This window comes from Prionailurus viverrinus, chromosome C1 (assembly GCF_022837055.1).
Source record: "Prionailurus viverrinus isolate Anna chromosome C1, UM_Priviv_1.0, whole genome shotgun sequence".
In the NCBI taxonomy this organism is placed as follows: domain Eukaryota; kingdom Metazoa; phylum Chordata; class Mammalia; order Carnivora; family Felidae; genus Prionailurus; species Prionailurus viverrinus.
The window spans coordinates 192,896,075-192,918,285 of NC_062568.1; the positions used below are offsets into that span (position 1 = coordinate 192,896,075).

A 22,211-nucleotide genomic window follows, 5' to 3' on the forward strand; every position below is an offset into this window, starting at 1 on the left:
CGTCACTATAATCACATCTTCTCTAGATCTATTTCTCTCCCATTAGCTTTCCAATTATTCAGAAAAATCATTTACCCAAGTGCCTGATTAAATCTCACACGAGGCCAGGCTTTAAAACTTTTTTTTTTAAGTTTATTTTTTTTTTTTTTTTCAACGTTTATTTATTTTTGGGACAGAGAGAGACAAAGCATGAACGGGGGAGGGGCAGAGAGAGAGGGAGACACAGAATCGGAAACAGGCTCCAGGCTCTGAGCCATCAGCCCAGAGCCCCACGCGGGGCTCGAACTCATGGACCGCGAGATCGTGACCTGGCTGAAGTCGGACGCTTAACCGACTGCGCCACCCAGGTGCCCCAGTTTATTTATTTTCGAGACAAAACGAAGACAGAGAATCCCAAGCAGGCTCCGTGCTATCAGCACAGAGCTTGATACTGGGCTTGAACTCAAGAACTGTAAGATTATGACCTGAGCTGAAATCAAGAGTCAGACGCTTAACAGACTGAGCCACCTAGGCACCCCAGGCGCTAGGCTTTAAGAAAATTATGCAGTCCTTGTTCCCCTCTACTCTTCCTACTTTTACCTACAGTTGAAAGACTAAACATACAAGACAAATATTAAACTATTATGAAGCTTATAAAAAAACATTATCGCTTATGCAAGGAGTAACTCTCCCTTTATGCCAGACTATTCTAAAGTTGAAATAAAGAAGTTAACTCACTGTTGTCTTCTTTTGACAGTGATTCTTTCAAAATTTTCAAAAAGAAAAAGCCCCATACAGCAATATACAGCACAGCCAAGACCTTCAAAGAGCATACACCCTTTGACCCAACAATAACACTAAAGGACAGGTGTAAATCAGTATTTATATCATGGATGTTCACTGCAGTGTTATTTCAGCTGGAAAAAAATATAAAGACGCTGACAAATCTAACAATTAAAGATTGGAAAATTATAATACACCTATGATAGAATATTATGAAGCCATCAAAAGTGATGTCACAGAAGAATATTAAACAATTAAGGAAAAGTTCTAAATAACTGCAGAAAGCAGGTTACAAAATAGTATCTGAAGTATACAAAATAAACAACACATGGAAAATGTCACTAAAAGCTGCTCAAGTTTCAAGCCATAGATCCAGTGCTTGAAGTTTCTATGATACTACTGAAGTAGATCATGGAACAGAACAAGTCAGTAATACTAGGCAAAAATGGCTATAGTTCTGCTTCAGTGTGTTCTGCCAAGATACATGCCCAATCATGGAACTTTAGAATAGCTGTGACATCATCTTCAGGATGAAGCTTAAGTATTTCTCTACTTATTGAGTTACCATGCCCATCTGGCACGATTTTTTGCAATCTTGTAAATAACACAAAGGTGCACAAACACCCTAACTAAAGGAGTCTACTGCCTCAATGAGCTATCAGTTTCACTCTCATGAAACTTGTTTTGTATTGGAAGCCTAATAAAGACTGGCTTTAGAGTCAGTTATGTAAGGATGTTAAGGATAACGGCAGGCAAGAGAAGGCAATACTGACTGAAATGGTAACTGGGTTTAGAAGCAATCATAGGGACCTTCCTGAAACCCCAGCAATCTCTTCTCACAAAAGGTAAACTAAAAAGTAATCTCACACAAGTATAATCGAAGCTTTTTTTTGTTTGTTTTTACTTTTGGTGGTTTGTTCACTAGCCTGAGAACAATTAGTATACTCATTCATCAAAAGTCTTTATGGAATAGCTTTAAGACTGATCCATTAATCGGCTAAACAAAGACGCTAAACCTTGATTATTATTACTCACTGTGAAAACACCCCAACACTGGTCAATTCCAATTTGTGAATCTTACACCTCCTTATGAAGTTCAATTATTATTCACTGAACCACTCAAGTGAATTTAATACAAATACAAACCTGATTGAAAGGTTACATAAATTAACAGCCCTTAAATTTGTTACTTCATTTTTATTTTTTTTAATGTTTAAGAAAGAAAAAGCATGCGCAAGCAAGGAGAGGGGCAAAGAGAGGGAGAGAGAGAATGCCAAGCAGGCTCCACACGATCAGTGCAGAGCGTGACCTGGGGCTCAATACCACCCCCACAAACCTCAAGATCATGACTTGAGTCAGATGCTCAACTGACTGGGGTCACCCAGGCACCCCTGCTACTTCATTTTTAAACCCAAGCTTCTCCACTAGTTCTAACACCTACAGGTTGATCTTATTATCTATGCTGTACATTCCTGAAAACATTGAAATCTTTGCTTTCCTACTTTTTAAAATATTTTTTGAGAGAGAGCATACACATGAGTGTGGGGGGGGGGGGCAGAGCGCAAGGGGGACAGAGGATCTGAAGCGGGCTCTCTGCTGACAGTGGAGAGCCTGATGTGGGGCTCTCTCACAAACCGTGAGATATCCTGACCTGAAGTTGGACACTTAACCGACTGAGCCACATAGGTGCCTCTGCCTTCCTATTTTTAATCACAAGATGTAGACAGAACGTGCAGATATATGCAAGCAGATTTATAATACGGGATTGATATTATGCATGTTTTGAGTGGTTAAACTAAGCACCTGAATGGCCCTCACATACAATAATCTGCTGTGTCAATACATGATGCTTAAAAGGCCTCCCCTTCCTTGTTCCTCTAGATTCAGAAGTCAGTTCAAACATCTTTTGAGCCTTTCACATGTCTAGCAAAACTAATCAGTAAACTATCTTTCTACAAGATGAGGGCAGGTTTTAAGTTACACTGTTAAAGTTTGGGGAAGGGAAGAGAATTTAAAGGACAAAAAAAGGAGTGGGTTTTTTTCTGACAGGCAACTTTTCAGTAATGTGGCTCTATATCCCCAATACTTTTAGCATCACTGACAAGCATATCTCCATTTTTTATTCAACTGCACACACTAGAATGGCAACCATCCTACTTCAGTTGAACAACCATGCCCCTGATTCTTAGGTGTTATGGAGAAGGAGAATCTAACCAAAGAGCCATCCTCCCAGTGCTCAAAAGTTTTTACAGAGATATAACAAGTACCTCAGATCCTAGATCAAATATATAAAATCCCTAGGAATTCATCACAAACATAAAAAAATATATTTACATAAGTTTATTAGGTTTTATTTTACATTTGAACCTGACCACTTAGAATTCTCCCAATCATTAATAATCTTTAAAAAGAAACTTCTCTTTACCCACAATAATCTTTTCACCTACTTCCAACATTTAAATATGTCTAAATCCTAGATAACGTGTGCTCTGCCCCAACCAGTACTTTATCATTCTCTACCATCTTAAAGTTTACATTTACTCAAAACACACAGACCAAGCATTACCAACACTTTCCAGTAAATTCCAACATTTTAGTTTGGACCTATTCTCCATGATTCTGCCCAAGACTCACTTGTTACAGAGAAACAAGAGAAGATTACTCCTCAGGAATACAGGAGAATTTTAAGAGCAGAAGACCAGCTTTTTCTAATCATGTTTTCAAAGTTTTATATAATAAACATTACTTTTCCAATGGGAAAAAGGTTTGGGAAAAAACAATTAAGTAGAACACTAAGGATAGGAATAAGGAAGAAAGTTCTGAAAAATACACTAATACTGCCAATTGTCAAAGGCAAGCAGAAAGTGATGTCAGGGCTGGTGACACACTAACTCTGATTTAACCACTGTACCCAAGTTAGGCCAAAAGTTAATTACAACATAACTTTTACCTTTTCTCTGCCATATTACAGCCTCAATCTTTTCCTACTTTCATTTCCATGGTTCTATCACTTCAATTATGCTCTCTGCATTTCTTTTGGCCTTATTCACCTCTTTTGCATCATTTAAATTCAGTTTCTCTACAGTTTCTGCTTTCCATTAATTTAAGCCCACATTTCTATACACTGTCAAACAGTAACACCAATTATACTTCCACAAAGGCTTGAACTGTTAAGTGATACGCTTGTTACTTACAGAGCTTTTATTAACCATTCAGTATAATAACTCTCCTGTTCCCTCTTGTACATTTTTCCTTCTCTAAAAGTCTTAATAATGGTAAACCGGTTACCTTTTTAACACTTTCTTCTTCCTCTTGGCGTTTCTCATAGTGTGAGAAGTCATCAAAAATCGAAGTGGTGTGCTTGTAGCTGGCTATGATTTTCAACACCTGCTTAGCCTTTTCCAGAGGCACTTCCTGAGTGTCCCTGGAGTTGGTCACTGGTTTATTCTCGTTGTTCTCTAGGCGAATGTGTCGCAGTTGGCTATTGGGAACGTCCTTCACAAAAATCCACCTGACGTCAAAACGACCCTTCCATTTGTCCTGGGACCACACACCTGCACATGTGTTGTAGTCCACAGCAGATTTCATTTCTGCAACGCCACAGAAGTGTCCACTGCCGTTGACACTGAAAAGTAAGTAAACGGGGCCTTTCCCGTTCATGGAGCGATAAGCAGCATCCAGTCTCTTGTTACCGTGCTCTGTGCTGCACCAGATATTATACTTAATGGAACGGTGGATATCGTCCTCAGAGTAGCTCTTAATGATGAAAACCCGGCCATGTTTCAGATTCCAGTCAAAATCCTTGGGGTTATAGTTATTAATAGACCGCAGCTTCTCCAACACTGGGTGAGGTTCTGAAGGAGTAGATCCAGATCCGGCCTGAGACGGTCCTACTCCATTACCATCCACCCCATTATGACCGAACCCACTGCCACGGTTCCGAGGTGCTACCCAGCGGGTTGGCTGAGTTGCTTGTTGCTGGACTGAGAGCTGGGCAGGCTGAGGTGGAGGTGGGGGCAATGGCTGTGTCTGTTGCCCAACTGATGCCTGAGCCACTGGTGGGCTATTGTTAGCCTGCTGACCTACAGGCTGGGGAGACCCCTGGGTTGGCTGTTGACCTAAATTCTGAACCAAAGCCTGTGAGGGGGCTTTTGCCACAGGACCCTTGTTATCCCAAGTTCCAATATCCATGTTATGCTTTATTGGGGGTGGTGGAAGACTTGACCCTGCAATGCCATTCTTGGTCTTCAACTTAGGCTGCTGTTTCGCAGGCTTGCTAGCAATATCAGCCCAAGACGCTGGTTTTGGAGGAGCAATAGTAGCTGGAGGCAAACTATTGGAAGCCACGATGTTACCAGTAATGGACCCACTACCAACTGCAGAGCCTACAACTTTTGGAACATTGCTTGCAACTTCTGTGCTACCCAACTTCAGCGCTGCCATCCCTTGGTCTATAGTATTCATGCCAGGAGCCTTATTGAGGGTCTCACTGGCAAAAGCTGACTGTCCATCAATCATGGCTCCACCTAAGGAGCTAGGTGCATAAGCATAATTGCTACTATATCCAGAGCTTTGAGTAGACTGTCCCTGAGAACTGTTATTTCCCCAAGCTGAGAAGTCAATCCCACTGGGAAAGAAATTAAAACCATGTTGACCAAGAAATGGAGTGCTACCTAGGGCTCCTGGTTGTCCAAACATTGCATCTGGTAGGAAGTGAGGCTCTCCGTTGCTCAGCTGTCCATAAGAAGTTAGATAGGGCATGGCTGTATCACCCCCAGTAGACCAAGCAGCTTCACCCAATGAATAGGAGAAGCCAATGGAGGGACTGTAGTAACTGGGTAAGTAGGAATCTGACATGGCAGTATATGCATTATTCTGTGGAAGGAAAAAAACAAAACAAACAGGCAAATCACAACTAAACACAAAAATTAATAAAACAACAATCAAGACATTTCCTCTCCCAATTATTCATACAACTCAAATTCAACTAAAAAACCAAATGACCACCTCAGGTGGTCTCTTCCCACAAACTTGCTGGAATTTTTACACTGTAAGAGATTTTGGTTTAACAAGTGAAATGTTTAAACACTTCAAGTTAAAGTGACATACAGTGATGTGGACCTTAACTTAAGCACTATCATTCAGTGAAGGGAAAACCCAGCATCTCATCAACAGTATTAATGACAGTATTAATAACAGTTCTACAGAACTGTTGAGATGATGCTTCTACTAAAAACCGTTATCTCTGGATTTCAGGAGTGGGAATTTTGACACATCAGGAGTGTTCCTAAGAGTTTTCTATCAAAACCATACAATAGATAAAACAACACAAAAAGAACTGGAAATTACAGGTTCTATCCCAAAAATCTGTGTTGCCATTCCTCAACCATAATCCAAGGTTCATTACGCCTAGTTTACATTGCCAGCCTCTTGGCAAACCATTTGGGAACATCAACAAATGCCACTATTTAATTATAACCTGGAAAGGAAATGTACAGTGAATTCCAGAGTTTAAAACTAGAAAAACCTTGCTACCTGTTGTACTTCACCTATAAAATTATTGGCTGTAAGCTCAAATGCACACCTAACTTTTCCATTAAAAACAGAATTCCAAAAACATGGTAAAGTTCGACTCTTTAAAAAAAAGAATTATCCTAAAGAATTTCCCAGAAATATGAACTTATATTCAACTAGTCTCCACACTGGAAGACAGATTACACTGTAAAAACATCATTCTTGATCTTACTTTAGTTTATGAACAGTATCTTAACTTTTCTATAAATGCTAGAATTCACAGACTAGTCCTGTGAGAAGCTGGAGATACAAAAAATTGGTCTCTGTAAATATAGATACAGCTCAATTCAAAATAGAGTACTTTAGCCTAACTTGAAAATAACTCTAGTACAAGAGTACACTTATCTTGATGAGCACGGAGAAATTTATAAAATTGTCGAACCACTGTATTATATACCTGATACTAATATAACACTGTATGTTAACTACACTAGAATTAAAATAATAGCTCTGGTACATAAGAATCCATTAACTAGTGAATAGAGAATTTTACTCTCAAGAGACTTGGATTACCATAACTATGTTAGGCCTTAAGTTTCTATTCCCAAAGCCAAAAGTACTTCTCCTAGCCAAACGTATCTCTTTAAAATTAAATGTTTCGACTAATGCGGCCTGATAAAATGGTGCTTTTCTCTGCCAAAATTTTCCTTAAAAAAAAAAAAAAAAAAAAAGGAAAGGAAGCTAAGCCTTTTCACACATACCCTCAAGTTTAAGAGAAGTCTATTTTTCTCGAAGACAGTATTAAAATTTAACAGACTCAAATCCATTATGAGTAAGAAATTCAGTCTATAACCAATGGATTAAGCCTGAAGGATTATTCCAACATTAAGGCGATGAATAATGGTTAAAAAGCAGATGAATTACTCTTGACGATTAACTACAAAGGACAAAGATTCTCAGGTTATCCATCTATTTAACTATGATTTCTATTCCCCTCCCCCCAAAAATTGTTTTAAGACATTTAAGCTTTAGCTTACTTGAGAAATAAAAAGCATACACTTAATATCACAGGTTATGCCATTATATAGCTGAATGCCTACACCTGAACTGGCAGGTTCCCACATGTCCCTGAGCTCAAAAATCTGAACTACACATTATTTCACAAGAACTACCTAGAATTATGTTTCCAAATGCTCCCACTCTCCCTGTTATAATGATTATGTAAGGAAACTACTTCAATAGCAGGAATCTATTAATAGTTCATTCCTCTACTTCCTTTCCCATTTTTCCTGATTAACTGGTTGATTTCTGAAAACTTTTCCCAATCCCTTGCTTAAGTGGTTTCTACACTCTCAATGCAGAAAATTTTACATAAGAGATCTAAAAGTTTTATGTAAGAATTAGGCCCAAATACAGGCATGCACCAATATTTCAAGTTACTCAAGACTTGTATCTATCGTACAGCATCTGTTAAATGCCCCATAAGCTTTTTCATCTTTTAGGGTATTTTAGATGGGTTACTGTCAGTTTTCCTTTTGGCTTATTAATTTGTGGATTTATAGACATTAGCTACAACCCAAAATACTAATTTAGAAGAACTGATAAATCAAAGCAGTTTCTATATGCACAAGTCTTGTCAATGTATGAACTTACATGGAGCTAGAAGACATAAAAACAGATTACATCTAAAACATCAGAAGACAGATAACATGTCAAAAACCTTAATCATTCTCGATCTTCATTTGTGTGTGCCGAAGTGTTTTATCTTCCTTTAACTCCATTTTAGAAATCCTATAGCTCCCATAAGCGAGAAACCAGCGGTGTACAAAGTTGATCTCTACAGATACATTTCAACTTGAAAAACGAATACCTAAGTCTAAAAGTTAGGATAATCTAAGAACCCACTAACTAGTGACCAGATGAAAGGGAAGAGACCAGTTCTGCAGCACTGAATAAAGTTCAGGTGATTTTACATTAGTTTTTCCCATCACATATGAATCCAGTTTTCCTAAAAGAAAAAGGTTTTGGGGGTAAAAAGTCAGAATATTTAAACTGGAAAGTATTCTTCAGTTTTCCACTGTTACATTTTTGGTAAGGAGAACTACTAACAGTGCTGTCAGTATACCGTGAAGTGTTATCAGTCAGTCTCAGAATGTTTGCTGGCAACAGAAATGAGAATCTTAACACGGTCTGCAACATTTGTAATAACTCTTCTTACAACACATTGAGTGGTATTAAGAAAGCCAACCCCTGAAAATCATATTTACTGACAGGGCAGAGAAAGAATATGGTTTACTACACCCTTTGATCAGGCATGTAAATGGTTAACTACTCACGGGCCTTGCCTGTGGACTCAAGTAAGGTTCAAAATCATCATCATTTAATCCATCCTTTTGATGTACAGATCCATTTTGTACTAAAGGGAAAAAAATTCAAATAAATTACAGAAATGTCTTAGTCGTACCACCTACCTCCCAAATTAGTCAAATATATTCTAACCAGAGAAAAACCTTACTAAACAGAGCAAGTAAGTGTGAATTTCAAACGGATAAAGACGAAAGTGACTGCTGAGCAATAATAATCAATGAAAATGTCTCCCTCCACCCAGAGCAAGTTGATCTAAAAAGGTCATTTTATTGGCTCCTCTGGATTTCAATTCCCTCCCGCTTCCCCTCCCCCACCACATGTGAGTACTTCCAGAGTGTGATCCACGAGGATGAAAAACAAAGGCCTTCTAAGACCTACAGGAAACTAAGGACCTGGGACATTTCAAAACCGAATCCACCCCCACCCTTAATGAATTACTCCTTGTTCACTGAGAAGCTGTTCGCCAGCTGCAAGAACACACCGAAAGGGTCAAATACTTAAGTGTGAGGCACCTGCGAACTAAGCGGCTTCCGAAAGGTCCTCTCCCTGGGGCGCCTCCCGGAGACCCCGCCCCCACTGCTCAGCGTCCCCCCCCCCCCACCCCTTACCCCCCACCCCCCCACCCCCACCCCCCAGCCCAGAGCTACCGGCAGAGCTGGGCTCACCTTTGTTTCCTTGACCTTTTGGTCTCTGCGGGCGAAGGAAACGTCGCCGAGCAGCAAGTCGTCCGAGGAAGAAATGGAAAAGAAAAGACAAATTAAAGCCGGGCCCGAGAAGGGAATAAAGGAGCAGGCCTGAGGGGAGGCGTCAAGAATGGTGGTGAGGGGGAGGCTGAAAATGGGAGGCGGGGAAAAGCGCAGGCCGGCGGGGCCCGCTGAGAGAAAGCGGGGGACGCGCCAGAAACAACGCGAGCAGACTAGGGCTTCAAGGAAGGGGAAGGAAACAAGAAAAGAGGCCTGCTGAGAAGAGGGAAGGCGGCGCGGCCGGTGGGCTCCGAGGCCCAGGGAGAAGCGGGAGAAGCGGGGAGTACGGACTGAGGGCGAGGCGCTGGGTGCGGCCGGCCTGAGAGGCCCGAAACCCGGCCCGCGAGAGGCGCCGCCTCTGCTCGGCCCGACCGGGGGCGGCGGGCCCGGGCCTAGTCGGACTACCTCTCGCCTCACACAATGGCCGAGGCATGCGGGCCGGGCCTGTACCTGCTCCAAGAGGCTGCTGGCCGACATGGCTCTCGGATCCTCACGGGTGGCGACAGCTGTGGACTCTCGTCAGGGCGGCGGCGGCGGCGGATGAGCCCTGGCGGCGGGAGCAGGCGGCGCGGCGGCGGCTTTTGTCCCTGACACTCGGGGGCCTCGGCAGACGCAGCGGAGACACAGCGCGCGGCTCGGGCTCCGGCTCCGACTCGGCGACGCTCTAGCCCGAGAACTCAACGCCCGTCTCTATGCCTTTACGCGCGCGCCCGCCCCTCGCAGCCGAAATAAGAGCGCCGAGCGGCGGAGGCGAACGGCGCGCGCGGCGCGACGCTGACTCTCACATTCACTCACCCACGCGGAAGGGGCCCGGCGCGAAGCACCCCGGGAAGGAAGAGGCGGGGTGCAGCGCCCCCTGGTGGTCTGGAGGAGCGGAAGCGGCGAGTGCGGCCTCCCCGCCCCCACCGCCTCAGGATTGGGGCCTGTAGGAAGGTGGGGGCTGCCAGGGTCGTGCCGCGAGGTTTTGACTAACACCTGGATAGAGTAGTTTTTAGCTTGAGAAAACCCACAAAAGCCTGTTTTCTCAAAAAGCAACCCCCGGAGCGCCAGAGACCTCAAAATAAACCAGCCTCCCAGCTGCAAATGGCACCCCACCCCCATGTGGGAGGGAACCCTGAGAGGGGTCACAGCCCCCAGGGAAACTTAATGGGGGCCCTGCCCAGAGAAAGACACGCCGCCACCACTACCACCAGGGACCTGATTATCCTCCTCTGTTGGACTTCAAAAAGAGTGCCCAAAGACTAAAACATCCACAAAAAAAATCTGGTCCCCTGCAAAGGATATTTGGCATTGCAGAGATCATCTACATTGCTAGATCATCTAGCTCTTTTTTAGGGAAGTCATTGGCCCGCCAGGATACTCTGTTAAAGAGTGGCTTTATTTTCAGGAAAAGCAGACCTCACTCATCTACACAAAATTTTCCATGTATGTTCAACAAGTCCAGAGAATCTATAAAACTATGGACTTCCAAGAGAGAATGTCCTTACTATGGGAAAGGAGGGAGATTAATTCTAACTGAATACCTGCTGTAGGTTAGGTATTGTTGATAGGTTCTTTAAAACATTTAAAAGCTAGCAGCAGCTTCAAAATAGTTGTCAGTCTGTTTTACAACTGGAGAAACAGAGAGGTTAAGTAATGTGCCCAAGGTCACAAAGCTATTAAATAATCATGTGTATCTGACACTAAGAGAAACACAATAGTGTACTTCCACCCTCAAAAGAAATCCTGTTTTCAGGAATCATAATCCAGAGGAGATCCAAAATATGGGCAAAGACATTTTTAATCAGCAGCAAACCTAATTCATGTAGGGATATTTGATCCTAGGGCACCCATCTCCTAATAGCTTTTGTTATTGCAAATAGTAGTAAACAGATAAATAATGCACTATTCCGTGTCAACTTGATACCATCCACTCTCTGGAAATAGGAGGCTTTGGTGGACTCAGTAGTAAAATAAATGATAACACAGCACCTTGGATTTTGCATTATAATTTTGCTCAAAGTGCTCAAAGCATTTTTTCTGCACATCATCACATTTATGGTTGGAATGAATAAGGCCAGGCATCAATATGTGATGGACTTCTGACAGAAACCATAAAATGTCAAGTCTCAGAGCATAGATCCCACCAAGGAAATAAGAGAAACCTAGTAATCCTTTTTTTTTTTCCTTTTTTAAGATATTCAGCCAGTTAACCTCATAGCCCAGACTTTTGTATAAATTGTAAGCAGTTGCCTATACTTGAAAGCAGCACGATATGATCAATAGAGGATTGACCAAAAGCCACGTCCTGGGAAGGGGAAGCTTCACCACCAGATTTGCAATATTAGGTAAATTACTAGAACTTTCAGAGATTCCCTCATTTGATAAAGGGGATAATAACATCTACCTAACAGGTTTGTTGTGAAGATAAAGTTTAAAACACACACACATACAGAGAAGCAAATCTGGTACATTGAAGATTCCTTTCCTATAATACGATTAAGGGATAATAGTGAAAATTCCCTCCTTCCAATGACTTTTGTGGTGCCTGAAATTTTTCTTACAGTAGTTCTCCCTTATCTGAGGTTTCACTTTCCACCGTTTCAGTTACCCACGGTCCACTGTGGTCCAGACCAGATGATTCTTTTGACATGTGTCAGAAGATCAATAATAGGCTAATGCTAGGTCACAATGCCTACATCTTTTACCTCACATCATCTCATCATGCAGGCATTTTATCATCTCACATCATCACAAGAAGGGTGAGTATATTGTAATAAGAATGGGGGGGGGGAGGTGCTACTTATTTATGACAAATATCCCACGTCCTTCATCCTCTCCAGTCAGAAATTCTTTGAAATGATGCTGTGGATCTTGGCCAGTCAGAGGATGGAGTCATCTGACTCACCCATCCTGCAAATGGCCCCACAGATAGCAAAGGTTTCAAACTGACCATTGAGGGGATGCCTGTGTGGCTCAGTTAAGCATCCAACTCGACCTCAGCTCAGGTCATGATTTCACAGTACGGGGGATCGAGCCCCACTTCAGGCTCTGTGCTGACAATGCAGAGTCTGCTTGGGATTGTCTCCCCCCCTCACTCTCTTCCCCACCCCTGCTTACACTTGTGCATGCTCTCTCTCTCTAACTAAATAAATAAACTTAAAAAAAATAAACACACCATTGAACTTACCTGTCACCTTGTCAGTCTTGGCTATGTTCATCTGGATGGACCTGTGGTCCTTGGCACTGATGATGTGGTTGCTTGCAGAGCATTTCTGCTGCACATACAGGTCCATGAACTTGCCAGCATTGTTATACATGTCAAGGGCACCCTTGCTGCCACTGCCACAAGCACGAATGCAAAAAGCTACAATAAGATATTTTTTGGTTTTTGTTTTTTAAGTATTTAGTTACTCGTTTTGAGTGGGGGAGGGGTGGAGAGAGAGGAAAAGAGAATCCCAAGCAGGGTTTGCACTCTCAGCACAGAGCCTGCCACAGGGCTTGATCTCGCAAACCATGAGATCATGACCTGAGGCAAAATCCAGAGTCAGACACTTAACTGACTGAGCCACCTAGGCACCTCCAGCTACAATAAGATATTCTTAAGAGACCACATCCACATAACTTTTATTACAGTATATTGTTACAATTGTTTTATTATTATCGTTAATCTCTTGTGCCTAATTTGTAAATTAAACTTTATCATAGGTGTGTATATATAGAAAAAAAAAAACAGTATATATAGGGTTCGATACTATCTGCAGTTTCAGACACCCATAGGGAGGTCTTGGAACATATCCCCTGTGGATAAAAGGGGACTTCTGTAGTTCCTTTGGGGTTATTTTCTGTCCTCCAGGATTTCCCAGTTAAAATGCAAATATCCTTGAAAGAAGGGTAAACTCTAAACCTGGATTAGTTCACCAAATTGGCTATAACTGGCCCCTGAACAGAAGAGGGATAATTTAATCACTGGGAAAGGAAGAGGAAGTCTGGAGAGTGGAGTATCATCTTACAGGGACAGACCCTTCATGGTTTGAGAAAAGAATACTGTACTGGAAATGGATTTAGGTTCTAATTCCAGTTCTGCCATTGGGTGGAGGGGCAGGGGGAGAGGGAGAGAGAGAATCTTAAGCAGGCTCCCTGCCCTGCACAGAGCCCAGCGCAGGACTCAATCTAACAATGAGCTGAAATCAAGAGTTGGATGCTTGGGGCACCTGGGTGTTTCAGTCGGTTAAGCCGGTCCGACTCAGTCGGTTAAGTCGGTCTGACTTCGGCTTAGGTCATGATCTCGCAGTTTATGAGTGTGGGCCCCGTGTCAGGCTCTGTGCTGACAGCTCAGAGCCTGGAGCCTGCTTCGGATTCTGTGTCTCCTTCTCTCTCTGCCCCTCCCTCACTTGTGCTCTGTCTCTCTCTATCAAAAATAAATAAATGTAAAAAAAAAAATTTTTTTTAAAGAGTTGGATGCTTAACTGACTGAGCCACCCAGGCGCCCCTCAATCCCTCTTCTAGCAAGTATTTATTGAGGCCCAGACAATGTGCTGGAGAGAGAGTCTTAAGAGTTCACTTACCTCTGGAGCTTATATGTCAGGGGAGATGACAGGGAGCAAATAGTTATTCAGTTACAGTTGTGCAAAGTGCAATGAGAAGGCACAGATGGATCTAGCCTAGTCAAGGAGCTAAGGAACTTTTCCCTGAGCTCATAAGCTTCAGCTAAAACCTGAAGGGTGACCAGAAATTGACCACACAAGGAGGGAAGGGAAGTTGGGAACAGTATGTGCAAAGACCCTATGTGGGGAAGGAGCTTAGCACTGGTGAGGAACTGAAAGAAGGCCAGCATGCCTGGCACATAATGAGAGCGAGGGTGGCACCAGATGAGACTGGAGAAAGGAGAAAAACAGGGACTTTAGTCATTAGCTGCAAATAATGATCAGTGTGAGTTTTGTGTTTGAAGAAGTTCCTTCTGGTTGCAGTGTGGAACATAAACCTAGGGAGAAGAGAGTAAATTAGGAGTTAGAAGAAGATTGTAGTAAGTCCGGGCAAAAGATAATGGTCTAACATAGTGGCAATGAAGACAGAAATGGACTAAATGAACATTTTAGGAGGTAAAATGAGAGGTCTTGGTGATGGATTAGATTGGGGGAAGGGCACTAAAGGTGAAGGAGTTATCAAAGATGATACCTGATTTTATTTGAGTAGTTGGATGGATGAGGTGGCATTTTTTAAGCCTATTTATTTATTTTGACACAGAGAGTGTGTGTGTGAGCAGGGGAGGGGCAGAGAGAGAGGGTGAGAATCTCAAGCAGGCTCCATGTGCAGTCAGTGCAGAGCCCAACTCGGGGTTTGATCCTACGAACCATGAGATCATGACCCAAGCTGAAATCAAGAGTCAGATGCTTAACCGACTAAGCCACCCAGGCACCCAGAGGTGCCATTTTTTAATGTGGGGACATTTGTGGGAGTGGAGAAAGATCACAAGTTTATCTTTGGACATAGTTTTCAGGAGAACATAAAACATCAGATAGAGATGTTCTGTAAACAAAGGGCAGAGGACATAGAGAAACATAGCTGGGAATACAAATCTTGGAATCTTTGGTGTAGAGATGTTAGTGGAAGTCAAAGGAATCCATGCAATTTCCTCAGAAGAGAGAGCGAGAATAGCAAATGGCCCAGTACCCTACCAGAGAGACAGAAGGGGAGACGAGGAGAGTAAATCATTCCCTCACTTGGAATCTACTTCCAAGGCTATAAAATAAGGAAGTTGGATCAAAATAAATTCTAAGGTCCCTTCTGGTTCCACCACTTTAGATGTCTAGAAGGTAGAAACCTAAGCAATCCTTCCTCATATTTGAAGTGAAGAGTGGGGATAAGACAGAAAAAAAAGTGAAAAAGAGGACAGATTGTACATACTCCAGAATTTTGCCATGGGCTGGGGCTGGGTCCTAGAGCTCTAGTTCTCAAAACTTTCTAGCCTTCAGGAGCGGTAGACCTCACTGCCCAAGTCACCCCCTTAGTAAGGCAGGAATAGAGAAATGTTTACACACAACTGACAGTGTAAGAGCTTATTTTTGAAGATTTCTGCTGGTTTTCTATAGTCTACTCAACGTGTACAAAGCTTGCCGCTCTCTGGCTCTGTGTATTTCTCACTGTGTACTTATGCCCCAGCCACACTGAACTTTTTCTCAAATACACTTTTTTTTTTCCTGGAACCCACAATTCTGCACATGCAGTTTTTCCTGCCTCAAATACCCTTGTCATCTCCCCTACCCAGCTCCTGTCTTTCAAGACCCTCATCAAATGATGCCTTATTTCTTCCCCCAAGGAGAAGGGTGTTCTATTCTTTGTTCACCCATAATATTAGTCATATTTCCTTACTGTAACATTTTAGTGTATTAAAACTTACTTCATTAAGTAATACACTTCATTTTAGTGTATTAAAGCTTACTTCAAAATTTATTTTTCTTTTGGAAGTCTTGGATTCAGTTGAGACTCTAATGAGAATAATGAATTTTCTCCTTAGGAAAAGGTACATGCACCCAAATTTTTGCCAACAATCTCATTAAGCAGTCCCATCCCCAAGCCATCTATCCCATGGACCCCAGGTTAAGAGAACCAACCCCTAGCTTGCATATTGTTTCTTCAATAAACCTATGACTTCTTATAGGACAAGGACTATTGTTATTATTGATCTTTATATTCCAAAGCTAAGTAAATATTTGTTGAATTAATTTGTTATTTTCAAAATTCTCCCTAGTAATGTCAATCCCCATTTTATCAATAAAAGTCTGGTGGGACCAACATATGTTAAAAAGTGAAATGTGCAGGGGTGCCTGGCTGGCTCAGTCAGAAGAGCATATGACTCTTGATCTCTGGGTTGTGAGTTTGAGCCCCACACTGGGTGTAGAGATTACTAAAAAAAAATACTAATAAATAAACTTTAAAAATAAGTTAAATGTACAGACTTAACTAGCTCAATTGAATGTTAAAAGAAAGGCACTTTGGAAATCCCAAGGTAAGTGGATGATTGGCTTTGTTATGTGCAGGTGTGTGTTATGACTGGCTGGCTGGAAGCATGGAAAGAGCAATGTGAGAACGTGGCTAAAGGAAGAAAAGACCTGCAGCTGGGCCAGGTGGCCTTCGGACACTATTCACAGCTGTGTATATCCAAAGGAAGCTGTTAGAGACATCAAGGGCAGAAAAGAACAAGCACCAAGAAAGAGCCAGCAGTAAAAACGCCTTGAAAATTCAATTCGGAGTCTAGAGGAAATTTTCACCAGTCCTCCAGGAAGAAAAGTAATGATCATGTGATGAGTTTTTCATAAAGCTAAATGTATTCAATGCAGAGGACTGTTCCTTATTCTGAGATTATTTCTCTTTTTGATGTAAAAATGCCGTTTTCAAATTATGCCAATAAGAGTTGGCCATTTACCTTTCTTTTTCTTCTTTCTTTCTTTCTTTCTTTCTTTCTTTCTTTCTTTCTTTCTTTCTTTCTTTCTTTCTTTCTTTCTTTCTTTCTTTCTTTCTTTCTTTCTTTCTTTCTTTCTTTCTTTCTTTCTTTCTTTCTTTCTTTCTTTCTTTCTTTCTTGTAATTCTAAGTTGAATTATGCTGAGTCAGTATACCTTTTGAAATGTTCGGCCGGGGGGACGGGGGCACCTGGGTGGCTCAGTCAGTTAAGCGTCCGACTTTAGCTCGTGATCTCACAGGTCACGATCTCACATTCTGTGGGTTCGAGCCCCACATCGTGCTCTGTGCTGACAGCTCAGAGCCTGGAGCCTGCTTCAGATTCTGTGTCTCCCTCTCTCTCCCTGCCCCTCCCCTGCTCATGCTCTGTCTCAAAAATAAAAATAACAACATTAAAAAAAAATAAAAAATAAAATGTGGAGACAAGGAGCACTTGGGTGGCTCAATGGGTTAAGCATCTGACATCAGTTTAGGTCATGATCTCATGGTTCATGAGTCTGATCCCTGCATGGGGCTCTCTGCTATCGGTGCAGAACCTGCTTTGGATCCTCTGCCTCCCTCTCTCTGGTCCTCCCTCCCCTCAAAAAACAAATAAAAATATTTTTTAAAATTAAAAAAAAAAAGCATGTATTAAAAAATAAAATAAGGGGCACCTGGGTGGCTCATCCAGTTAAGTGTCAAACTTCAGCTCAGGTCATGATCTCACTATTTGCGATTTCGAGCCCTGCAATGGGCTCTGTGCAGACAGCGTGGAGTCTGGAGCCTGCTTCAGATTCTGTGTCTCCCTCTCTTTCTGCCCCTCCCCTGCTCATACTCTGTATGTGTCTCTCTCTCTGAAAAATAAACATTAAAAATTTTTTTTAAATAAAAAAAAATTTTTTTTAATAAATAAAAAATTTAAAAAAATGTGGACACAAAGGATATATTTTTAAGTTTTTTATTTTATTAAATCCCTAAAATAAGGATTTTTTAAAGGGGCTCCTGGGTGGCTTGGTTGGTTAAACATCTGACTCTTGATATAGGCTCAGGTCACAATCTCAGGGTTTGTGAGTTTAAGCCCCACATCAGGCTCTGTGCTGAGGGTGCAGAGCCTGCTTGGGATTCTCATTCTCCTCCCTCTTCCCCTCCCCTGCTCTCTCTCTCTCTCTCTCTCTCTCTCTCTCTCTCTCAAAATTAATAAATAAACTTAAAAAAAAATCTTTAGGGGCGCCTGGGTGGCTCAGTCGGTTGAGTGTCCGACTTCGGCTCAGGTCATGATCTCGCGGTCTGTGAGTTCGAGCCCCGCATCGGGCTCTGTGCTGACGGCTCAGAGCCTGGAGCCTGCTTCGGATTCTGTGTCTCCCTTTCTCTCTGACCCTCCCCTGCTCATGCTCTGTCTCTCTCTCTCTCTGTCAAAAATAAATAAAACATTTAAAAAAATTAAAAAAAAACTTTATTTGGTAAAATGTAATGTCGTGAACTCCAGGTTGGTTCCTAAGACTTTTTTCTCTCTCTTTTTATTTTGAGAGTGAGAGAGAGAGAGAGAGAGAAAGAGAGAGAGAATCCAAAGCAGGCTCCGCTCTCAGCAAAGAGCCCAATGCAGAGCTTGATCTTATGACTGTGAGATCATGACCTGAGCAGAAATCAAGAGTCAGTCGCTTAGCCAACTGAGCCACCCAGGAGCCCCATTTTTTCCCCTCTTTTATTGATACATAAGACCTAAAAGTCTGAGTAGCAGTGTACCAGGGAACAGCTACAGTCTCAATCTGATAATCAGAGAGAAAAATGGAGGGCAAATGAGATTTCTGGAGATAATGCCAAGGGGAAATGAAGCCAGGGAGGGCTGGTTCAATTTTAAGTTTGTGCCAAGAAAAAATAATTAAACCAATGACTGTGTCTGAACTATTTGTGACAATGTTTACAGATAAATCCTTCCTTGGTCCTTGGGTGGGAACTACAGAGAATTTAAACAAGGCAAGAATATGAGTCCAGTTTGCTCAGAAAGGCTAACCAGAGTGTCTCAGTCAAAAGCAGTGTGAACCTAGCATTTCTGTGGCATAAAAGTTCCATTTTGTTCCTGGACCAAGGGAATATTTGCTTTTTGCTCAGTTAGCAAAGGCTTTACAGTGCTATCGATGTTCTATGGAGTAGGGATCCTATGTAACAACTGGCACAAGGGGTTGGGCTCCACAGAGGAGGACCTTAACAAAGAAAGAAAGGAGTTCTAAGCAGGGACCCTGACACGGGCAACATCTCAAACAGGGCCATTAACAAAGTGATAAGTCAGAGGCACCTGGTTGGCTCAGTCAATAGAGTGTGCAACTACATCTTCAGGTCATGAGTTTGAGCCCCATATTGGGCATAGAGATTACACAGATACATAGAAATGTAAGTGTGATAAGTCAGTACTTCCTGTGACTGACAGATGATCTGGGTTCTAAAATCCTTCATTAAGTGAACTTTCCCTCCCACCAGTACTTCCTCTCTGGAACTCTGGAGAGACGGCACAGGGGACTTGCTGCCTAGCACAGATCACAAAATCTTATCAGCTACCACTGCCCCAGATCTCTGCAATCCTAGCCAAGCTGCAGCCTGATCAAGACTCAGTCCTACAACTGAAAATTTTAACTTTGGTAGTAACTAAACATGTCTTCAAATAAAACACCATTATTATAAAATGATTCATTGAAGGGCTCCTTTTAGGTATTAAGTTCTGTAGGACATTTAAAGACTCTGTTTAATAAATTTCATGAGTTACAATGCTTCCAATGTATCTATTGTTTAGAGTAGAATGTAAATATGTTTCTTCATTGTAAAATGAAGTAAATAATGTTATCTACCACATAGGATTGTTGTGAGGACCAAATGGGTTAACAAATGTAAAGTGCTTAGAACAATGCTTGGTACATAGTTCCCCTTCAATGACTATTGGCTATTTAGTATTCATGCATCAAATATCTATTCAGCTTCTACCACATGCCAGGCACTGTTCCAGGGACTGTAGAAACAGCAGTGAGTAAGAGACCGGAAAGATCCCCTGCTCTCATGGAGCTTCCATTCTAGTTTGGGGAGGGGAAAAAAAAAAAAAAAAGTATGTCAGATAAGTAAAATGGAGGAAAATAAAATAGGGTAAAGAAAACTAGAAAGCATAGTGCAGGGGAAGTTGCCATTTTTTAATAGGGTGGGTGGTCAAGGAAGTCCTCTCTGATAAGGTAACATGTGACCAGAGACTTGAAGGAAGTGAGGAAATAAGCTTTGCAATTATCTGGGGGAAGAGTGTCCTAAGAGATTACTGAATCAAAAAAACAGGCTACCAAATAAGAAAGTCTAGGTCCATAATAGGAACAGGGTCACATGGTGAAGAAACCATGCCCCACCAGAGACAGGAATCAGTTCCAGTCAAGTGTTGCTGTGAGGAAATATGGACCCAGTGTTGTCAGTTCTTCTGTTTTTTTTTTTTTATTATTATATTTTTTGTTTTTGTTTTTTAAAGAGGTGTATCTTGAATTTTGAATTTTACATGTGAACTGGCCTAATGTTTGAAAGACTATGTAGGCATAAATGCATATATATGTTCATCAAAACTCATGTACAAGAATGTTCAGAGGCATTATCTATAATACCCCCAAACTGGAAACTACCCAAGCACCCATCATTAGAATGGATCAGCTATGGCACAGTTAGTTTCTACAGAGCAATGAGAAGGAACCAATTACAACTTCACACAACATCAAGGGTGAATCTTACAACATCATGCTGAGTGAGAAAACACCAGTCACAAAACAATTCAAAAACAGGTAAAACTGAGCTGTGGTATTGAGAGCTAGGTGTTGGTTATCCTGGCTGGGTAAGATGCTGGTAACTTTTTTGTTTTTTTTTTCCTTCTTGATTTAGTAGCTGATTTCATGGGTGTGTGTAGTTTAACCTTTTCAAATTGTACAGTCATTTGTGCACTTTCCTATATGCATTTATATTTCACAAAAAGTTAAAACAAAAATGTGGACCAAACAAAGTCTCAGGCTGAATCAGGGCTCTGGGCTTCCAGTCTGCTCTATAATACATAGATTTCTTTAAAGAAAACAGCAGAGAAATTTTTAAAAAACAAACTTATACTTCAAAATGCAAGTAACCCTCTCTGTATGCTTTCTTTAGAAGCTCCTACAAAGCCTGTTAAGGAATTTGTCTTTCCTCTGGGTCATTACCCAGCTTCATGTTTATCCTTAGATGTGATTCAATACTATTGTTCATTTTTGTTCTCAAAACTAGAAAAATAAATCCATATATACCATATTATAAGCCATAACTATCAGTAAAGAATACAGAATTGGAAACCACAGATGCAAGAGGAGAACCCAGAGGCAATTTCAAAGCAGGTTGTAGTCTACTTTTAGGCTGAGAGGCTCGTAAAACATAACAGAAATTTCAAGTAGTTGTGAAGAGGCAGTAGGAATCATACTTGGCTGAAATAATCTATCCAGGAAACAGGCATGTCTTAGCCTGGACCATGAGCCATAGATACAGAATCAATTGGGTATAAAAGATAGGTTTTAGGGGCACCTGGCTGGCTGAGTGGGTGGAGCATGTGACTCCTGATGTTGAGGTTGTGGGTTCAAGACCCATGTTGGGTATAGAGATTACTAAGAAATAAAACCTTTTAAAAAAATAAACACAGGTTTTAGAATCTATGTGTTCTGGAGAACTTACCTATAGTCACTGCATAAGAACATCCCAAAGGTGCTTCAATTCAGGTGGCTGATTGAGTCAGGGAAGCTGTTTTAAGTAGAGAAGACCCAGACTATGAATTGTATATACTGAGGTTTGGCTCTTGGAGGTACCTTGACAAAAACGATGGTCTCAAGTTGAATTACTGACATGGCAGAATTTAGGAACTAAATCACCTTTGGCTCCCAAAAGCAAAGGCCAGGGAAGTAGTAGTATGGGAATGGAAGTTAGAGGAAAATAGAACCTTCTAGAGGAAGTTAAATTGTATACATCAGGACTAAGTTGTTCCAGGATTGGGAGGGAATCCTAGAAAGGTCTCAATTAGGGCTGCCGAAGAGAAATTCCAGGGGCAAAGAGTCCAAATCTAGCAGAATTGATTGTCTCGGGTAACAACCTTGGTTGTTATTGTAATACATTACAAACTAGGTAAGAATTTCCCCAAGAGGTATCCTAGGGGTGAGGGAATCCGTAATCAACTATACTAGGGAAGTGGTCTGAAAATGCAGGCTAGCCTAGCATCCGACTTTCTTCTCAGAGAGGACTATTTCCTCAGGAGTATTGCCCAAAGTGAATCACAACCTCATGCCTATTTTCAGAATTCAGCCTTTTCTTTATCCTTTCCACCTTCTTAATAGTCCTAAAACCTGGACCAGTTATAATTCAGTGAACTGGTAATTCTGTATCTC

General features: G+C 41.6%; 2 protein-coding genes across 3 annotated transcripts in view; both read right to left on the bottom strand.

Moving 5' to 3' along the window:
- YTHDF2 (YTH N6-methyladenosine RNA binding protein F2) overlaps positions 1 to 10,187 on the bottom strand; it is a 34,787-nt gene extending 24,600 nt beyond the window's left edge. Inside the window, exons 1-4 of one of the 2 annotated variants that reach the window (XM_047871018.1) lie at positions 9,837 to 10,187; positions 9,309 to 9,333; positions 8,622 to 8,692; positions 4,051 to 5,637 (exon numbers count right to left, since the gene is read on the bottom strand). In XM_047871018.1, the coding sequence (XP_047726974.1) occupies positions 4,051 to 5,637; positions 8,622 to 8,692; positions 9,309 to 9,333; positions 9,837 to 9,863 (1,710 nt within the window). In that variant the 5' untranslated portion in view covers positions 9,864 to 10,187. Of the gene's footprint in view, positions 1 to 4,050; positions 5,638 to 8,612; positions 8,693 to 9,308; positions 9,334 to 9,836 lie in introns of both variants that reach the window. The other variant, XM_047871017.1, reaches the window with a different exon arrangement.
- Positions 10,188 to 12,247: 2,060 nt separating this feature from the next.
- LOC125173063 (40S ribosomal protein S21-like) lies at positions 12,248 to 21,571 on the bottom strand. Its single transcript, XM_047871861.1, has 3 exons — positions 21,508 to 21,571; positions 12,540 to 12,707; positions 12,248 to 12,332 (listed from the first exon to the last, which is right to left on the bottom strand). Exons 1-3 carry the CDS (start codon positions 21,528 to 21,530, stop codon positions 12,248 to 12,250), a joined length of 276 nt encoding a protein of 91 aa, XP_047727817.1. The 5' UTR covers positions 21,531 to 21,571.
- Positions 21,572 to 22,211: the final 640 nt, after the last annotated feature.

Coding starts and splice junctions, on each gene's coding strand:
- LOC125173063 (XM_047871861.1), bottom strand. CDS start 21,530: ATGTTCTTATGCAGTGACTATAG. Junction 12,708..21,507: donor TTCTTATGCAGTGACTATAG/GTAAGTTCTCCA, acceptor TGCTTGTGGCAG/TGGCAGCAAGGGTGCCCTTG. Junction 12,333..12,539: donor ACAGGTAAGTTCAATGGTGT/GTTTATTTTTTT, acceptor TGAGCCACACAG/GCATCCCCTCAATGGTCAGT.